Source organism: Watersipora subatra, chromosome 1, assembly GCF_963576615.1.
Source record: "Watersipora subatra chromosome 1, tzWatSuba1.1, whole genome shotgun sequence".
NCBI lineage: Eukaryota > Metazoa > Bryozoa > Gymnolaemata > Cheilostomatida > Watersiporidae > Watersipora > Watersipora subatra.
In genome coordinates this window covers 70,754,912-70,762,427 of record NC_088708.1, presented here as the reverse complement: position 1 = coordinate 70,762,427, position 7,516 = coordinate 70,754,912, and the positions used below count along the sequence as shown (strand labels likewise).

The window sequence follows — 7,516 nt, the reverse complement described above, 5'->3', positions numbered from 1 at the left end:
CAAGGGCTACCTCGTAGAAAAGTTGGAAGAAAATAAGCTGATAATGGAATCAAACACAATTTAGACTGCAACAAAACGTTCCGTAATTCGTTCAGGTGACAGAAAGGGCGAATTGTACTTCGGCTAACATAGTGGTTTCGTTTTTAAAGCGAGGCTGTGTAAACAGATCCGAAGTAATTGACTACAAAATATCATTCAGCTGCGCGTCGCTACAAACAAACGTTCGCTGCCTAACTCACACTCGGGTCAGAATTTGTTCACAGTTGCGATTATTTACAGGAATGTTACCTAGCTGATATTGGTCACAACTTATGAAGAAACGGAGCCCTAAACAAGCCAACTTGTCAATGAAAAATACCATGTTGATGACTAATCCAGGTAAGCGTGTAATCTGAGCATATGGTGAGGCACCATCTGACCCTACTATACAATTGCTATAATCTGATTGTTTACAAAAGTACTTTAAAAAATATTTATATTTTTTACACAAGCTTAGAAACAACATCATCAACATTTGAGTCTCTTGGCACAGCAGCTACTGTCTTTGATATTTTGAGCTTATCCAATGACATTAGAGCAGTAGCAGCCTGTGTGAGCTGGAACATTGCTTTCAGAGCTTTTTTTCTCACAAGTTATTAGTTACTAGTTCTTTTCCAAGTTATGGTATGCTATGGTTTTGCTTACCTTATAATGGCTACGAGTAAATAATTTGTAAACATATCAATCATATGAATCTCAAAATAACTGTGTGTATATATACATGTATATATATATATATATATATATATATATATATATATATATATATATATATATATATATATATATATATATATATATATATATATATATATATATATATATATATATATATATATATATATATACTATATATGCCTGTATATGTATATATACATATATAGGCCTATATATACATATACAAATATATACATGCATTATATACATATATATGTGCTCCCAAGTTTATTAGCTGTTTTAGGCTTAACTGCTTAAATATCAGTGGACTATTTGTGTACCTATGAACAACTAGTCAGCAAGAATCAGTGTGTACAATAAAAGTTGCGTACGCATGCTGCACTTTGTAGTCATATGAGCAGGCATGATGCCGACATACAGTCGCTGTAACCTCATAGCTCTCATATGCATTAGTCTAAAGTAGGCCCTCGCTGCCGGGCTGCTGCGTAGTGCTTAACTTTCTTCATGGATTCATGTGTTATTCCGAATATGATGGAGAATATTATTGACTGTTCTTTGCTAGCACTGTACTAACTGGGTTGCACAGCTGACAATCAATAACTTCTGTGTTCATTCAACTCATTATAGAGGCAGCTTAGTGCTTGCCGTGAAGCATTATTACCTTGAAATCACCCATTGACTTGCCTTCATAGCAGCTTATCCATAGTTAATATCCGCTAGCCCATCTAAAATATGTATGCTGCCAATCCCTGAACTTCTTGTTGACCTTAGAAAGCATCCTTGGCTGCCCTGCTCATCAATGGTATTATTAATAAGTTATTCTTATAGCATCCAGGGATCAGGATTCCAGTTCTATCTACTGAAAATAAGTTGCAATAATGTTTTTTTGCTGAAAAGGCAAAGCATTGCTATATTTTTAAGATACAAAATGATGGCTAGCTATGTGATTGCCTTGGCTCTTTGCCACCATGTTACGCGTTAAGTACTATAGCTTATTGGCTTTGCATAGTCTCAGTACCTCAGTTTACAATCTTTAAACAAATCTTATAATAATTTGTGTAACATATAATTAGTACGTAATTAATCGGAGTGTCATGTAAATCACGTAAGTTTGTAGTACTTACAGTGAGACAAGTTGACAAAGTGAGAGAACATTGGCGAATTTAGTAAATGATTTACGCTTGAAGCAGGGGACTTCCTTCCCTTGGTTTGTTGTCCTTTCTAAAAGTTTCACACTGAGGTAGAGCTCTATACTACACACAGAACTCGTGATTAAAGACATGTAGAGAAGATATCAATTCTGCTATTAGTTAGTTTGGCACTTTCTGTTGCATAAGTAATATTTGGTAATACATACCTAGTGTGTCTGGCAATATGCCAACATGAGAGATTTCAATTAATACATTTCTCTTAGATTGCTGAACAGAGACCTGTAGGTGGTATCATTATTATTAACGAGGCAGAAGCCTATTCAATAGCCATTATATATGTATATTATGCTTTCGTTAACTAGGAGGTCAGCCCTGGGCATTTCCCAGCTCAGTCGTATGTGATTGTAACCCCTCGGCATCTGACGGCGCATAGCAAACCCAATATGGCATCTCAATGTCGTATTCTCCTCCAGTTTTCAGATCTCTTAAAATATTATCCTATACACATAAACAGCCTTGTCAGTTTTGCTACTGCTTTGAGGGTTATCGAAGGCATTTTTCTTTGTAAGAATTTGTACAAACATTTAAGGCTGTGCATGACGCAAGTTTGCACAAGGCATTATTACAGTACCATTAACATAACATTCAAGCCATTAGCCACAACTTGAAATGCTGTGGAGTTGTCATACCACGTGCGCATTGAAAAATATTTCCATTTTTAAAAATTAGGCACAATTTTGCCAAAAAATTGAGCAAGCAATGAAAACAGGTTTCGGCATAAAAGTACCAAACCGGTGAAGAAAAAGAAATATTTAATTCTAAAGCATCACTAAACAGTGCTAAAATTGTGTTAGTGTGACGTACCATCCTAACCAAAGCCTGCATTAGATAAAGTAACTCTATGGTAGTAGGGAGCGTTATAAAAAGGTAATTTTTTGTTTTATCACCTTCTTTGATGTGTTATATCATGAGTTTATCACCATATTTAAATAGTATGTAAAAAAATTTCACTTTCTTTTCTATGACCTATAATCTAACCGATATTCATTTAAAGAACGGGAGTTAATAGTACGGAGTTGAGTTAAAGTTATTGTTAATAAGTTAATAGTAAGGAAGGCGGAGTTAATGGTGAGATAGGCAGAGTTAGTAGTGACTAAGTATAGATTGCTGTGAGCATAGCTGAGCTACTGATGTAGTTTTTAACATTTGCCCCTCCTGAGATCTTCAATTGTCTTTTATAAGACTTCGACTTCTCAGGCTATCAATTTTGTTCAGAGCAGTTTGACCTGTAAACCTTGGCTGCTTCTTTTGACGCTTTGTAGAAATGATAAATTTGTTGTAGGCTTAATTATTATTGCTTTTAGCAAGATATTTTGAACACTGAATTTTCCAACGTGACAGAGTATTTTGTTACATTTTAGCATTCAGTGGTACAGCTCACAATTTACCAGCATTGAATTATTCTAAATCTTTCCGCAGAAGAACAAAGTTAATATCTTAGATCTCTTCTTGCTTTTGTCTAAACCCTTACTATTTGTTCAATTTTTGATTTGCAGGAAGAAGCAAACCGATGAGTTTAATCAGTGCATACACGAGACACTGCCGCTCCTACTCTAACAGCAATCATAATACTCTGCTGAGTAGTAAAAGAACTAAACACTAGTTTTAGCGATTAGGCTATTTTTTTACTTGTATGTCTTATAGTCCTCAATCAGCATTCAATTAACGACAGTAAAAACAATGAAACAAAGTTCAAAAAGTGAAGAAAAAGCGACCTCGCCTTTGTCAGCAGTTCCTGAAGGTGGCTATGGCTGGGTTGTGACCGCCGCTTCATTCATGTGTCATTTTGTCGCTGATGGTATTTCCTTCAGTTTTGGAGTTATTTTTTCCGATTTGGTACGTTCATTTGATAGCAACAAGTCGACTACTTCATGGATCGCCTCGCTTTTCATTGGTATACCGCTTATTAGTGGCCCGATAGCCGGCTTGTTCGTTACCCAGTATGGATGCAGACGGGCAGCGATCATGGGAGGTCTCATCACTTCAGTCGGCATGTTTATAAGTTCTTTTGCAAGTTCGATTGAAATGCTGACTATCACCTATGGTGTCTTGGCTGGATTTGGTCTTGCCTTCATATACGTGCCAGCATCAGTTATTCCTTCCTTCTGGTTCGAGAAAAAGCGATCGCTCGTGACAGGCATCGCAGTAGCTGGTTCTGGACTCGGAACTTTTGCTATCGCACCCCTGGTAGAATACCTAAGAAGGGAATATGGATGGAGAGGCACGATGCTTGTTATGTCAGGTATCACCCTTAACTTGGTCGTCTTTGGTTCGCTGTTTAAAGAGGCCCCAGAAACATCAGACTCTTTGGGTCCTCAGAATGAGGGAATGGTTCGCGTAAACAGCTTGTCAAGCCTCAGTTCCTTGGAATCACTTGAAAATCATGACGTAAAACATGTAAAAAGTCCAACAAGCTCAGAAGTGTCTGCTCCTAAAACCCCAGTTCGACTGCATCACTCTACTAATACCATATATACTGGTGAGCAATTCAAGCCGCTGTCAAAGTATGATGATCCTGCACCTACACAAATACCATGTCACCTAAATTCAAAAAAGAGAGCATCAGCAGGTCATATTCTTCTTTCTAAACCAAACCTACTTCCTGTTAGCAGGTATGACATCACATCGGTGATGACCCTGGCCATGAGGCAACGCACAATCTCTAGTTGCCCGGATCTCTCAGTTTCTGCTGATGATGATGAAAACAGTGGAGAAGATAAATGTAATGAAAACGATAATAAGATTAATGATAATAAAGTGAATAGAAATCCGAATCGTGTGGTGTCGAAAGCCCATCATGTCCTTCGCGATATGTTTGGTATTAAGCTGCTTGCATCACCCGTCTACCTTTTGTTTTTCATTTCCAATTTCATGCTTTCCTATGCGTTCGATTTACCTTACATCTACCTCCCTGATTACGCTGACACTCTCGGCATAGACCGTCCATCCTTTCTTATAGCCATGATCGGAATCGCAAGTACATTTGGGCAGATACTGTATGGATATCTAGGTGACAGGAAATGTATAAACACGCTTTTGCTGTACGGCGTGAGCATCCTTCTCTGTGGGGTGTCTGTAGCCTTACTTCCATTACTGCAGAGCTTTTCTACCCTGTCTACTTTCAGCGTATTCTTTGGACTTATCATCAGTGCTAGTTACTCTTTGGAAACTATTGTGTTGGTGAATATTCTCTCCCTAAAGGAACTTACAAAAGCCTATGGACTTCTCATGTTTGGACAAGGGCTGGCAAGCCTGATCGGGCCACCGATTGGAGGTGAATATTTATGATTGGAATTTTCTACTGACCCAGGTGATTATGCTAAAGCCTGGTTCCCATATACGCCGCAAGCATCGGCGACAGCACCGGCGACAGCACCGCATGGCTATCCGTGGTGCAATGTGAATCTACGTGCCGGGTACCGCTGGTAGTTGCCGGCAGTTAACGCAAGAGTTCAGTGCTGTTCAACTTTCGCGAAGAGCCGCAGGCAAAATCCTTCCAAAATGCACTGTACAGGTGAAGATCAGCACTTTCGAGACGGCATGACTAGTGGCCATTTTTACGCGATCACCAGTGACGCAGTTTTATGTGAACATTTGCCGCCGAGCCTAACGCTGCAAGTGTTTTGCTGAGCGAGATTACCTCTGGGTTCTGGCATTCGATATGGGAACCAGGCTTAACTTTCATACATGTTTTACTATGCTGTACTGCCTCTGAATAAGCTTAGTCTTGTTGTTTTTTTGTGTATACTTTTATGGTTGACTTAATAATAATATGCCTTTTGACCCATTTTTACTCTAGCAAAAAGCAAACCATCTAAGTGATTTCTGTGTTAAAAATAGCCTGAGCCCTTTAGCCAGAAGTGTAGATTTATGACATCAGTTCAGAAACAAGCACGTATATTCCTGTTTAGGGTTTGTGGCTATTATTCCTTGTAAATAGTGTCCTACGTGTAAGTCTAATCTAATATTATAAATGGATATCCAATCTTAGCCACAACATACCATGGGTCAATTTACACCAATGGCGGGGAGGGAGAAAGGGGAATACTGGTAACAATCTCTATTAGGTTGAAGGGATTTGTTACCGTCAATTAGTTAAGAAGAAATCAGCATCAATAAATAGCATGCTATTCATACATAATAATTCTTGTGAGTCAATCTGCTGGTAATAAATTTTTATAATAATGCTATTACAAACAGTAATTATATGGAATTTTATAAGCAAATGTCAAAAATAAACGTTTAATTAGTGTTTTTCACTATAGATTGTACAACAAAGTTTTTTTATGCAAATTGTCAGATATAAATGTACTTTGACATACATACTACATTTATTAACAATTTTAAGCTATTTTGTCGCTTAAAGATTTGGACAATTAGTGATACTCTGATTATTCCATCATGAATGCTGACACAGCTCTATTGAGTGAACATTGTCCTGTCAACTTTTAAAATATTGTACTTTGACTTACATGTATAACAAATTTGTCTGCCAGATAAACCAGGTCTAGACTAATTCTGCTATTGTTGCTGCTGACAGGATATTTTTAGTGAAAGCTGGCAGCATTTAGGCTCAATATCCGTATGACATTTGGAACAAGTACGTGTGCCTACACATTTGCCTCTGTTATAGCAGCGTTGCAGTGTCAGGAAACACTTACATGTCCTGCGGAGTTGTCTCCTCAATGTATGGGTAACTCTGGTATGTCTCTGGCCATGTGTTGTAGGTATGCTATGTGATGTGACCTATAGCTACGTGGCTACATTTATCTTTGCTGGCGTATCTATTGCTGTTTCCGGAGTGCTCGCCATATCAATAGTTTTCATAAACAGAACAAAACGTGCGAGATCAGTCTCGGAGTCTACCGATATCACCGCGCCTGTTTAGTACTTACTGTGTCTACTTAACAGCTACTCTCCTTTCTTCATTCTACAACTCCTTTTCACAGTTTGAGCTTTGCCCGGCAAATAGCTAGACGTAGTCCAACTTGTGCTTTCTAGCTGACAATAATTAGATCACGCTATATCAGTTAAACTACTGCATAGACTCAACAGTATGGCAAGGAAGACAATTATAATAAATGTTTTGTCTGTTTGCCTTTTTATAACTTAATGTTCACCATGATTAACTCAGTACATTCTACATATATAAAATAATCAACTGTAATACTTGTTGGTTGCAAATTGTACTGATACATTTAATGAATATTATACTGAATATTGTAGCAAATACTAATGCCATAGTGCTATACGGCTAAATTACACATTGTTTTATGACGAATAAACTTAAAGTATGTCAGTTGTAGATCTTGTTGTCTCTAACTAGCCGTGGAAGTTGGTCTGGGCCACCTCAAGCATTCTACTTTTGCTGAGCCGAGCTACGTAAATGCTTTGTTTTTTAAAATTAGGGATACTAGTAGCGCTACAGAGTACAGAGAATAATTTTTACGGGCCATATACATATTTAAAATCACTACATGTACATGCATGACTAACATCGTTGGCATTTATAGTGACAAAATGGTGTCATTTGAATTGATTCATATCCTGCCGCTTTAGCATCTCTTTGTTCCATGCAATTGGCGCCA

The 7,516-nt window shown here is 37.8% G+C and overlaps 1 protein-coding gene across 1 annotated transcript; it reads left to right on the top strand.

Moving 5' to 3' along the window:
* Positions 1 to 244: 244 nt before the first annotated feature.
* Positions 245 to 7,178, top strand: LOC137398789 (monocarboxylate transporter 14-like). Its single transcript, XM_068084967.1, has 3 exons — positions 245 to 378; positions 3,425 to 5,202; positions 6,656 to 7,178. The coding sequence occupies exons 2-3, from the start codon at positions 3,609 to 3,611 to the stop codon at positions 6,814 to 6,816; spliced, it is 1,755 nt and encodes a 584-aa protein (XP_067941068.1). The 5' UTR covers positions 245 to 378; positions 3,425 to 3,608; the 3' UTR covers positions 6,817 to 7,178.
* Positions 7,179 to 7,516: the final 338 nt, after the last annotated feature.

Coding starts and splice junctions, on each gene's coding strand:
- LOC137398789 (XM_068084967.1), top strand. CDS start 3,609: ATGAAACAAAGTTCAAAAAGTGAAGAAAAAGCGACCTCGCCTTTGTCA. Junction 5,203..6,655: donor GATCGGGCCACCGATTGGAG/GTGAATATTTAT, acceptor CATGTGTTGTAG/GTATGCTATGTGATGTGACC.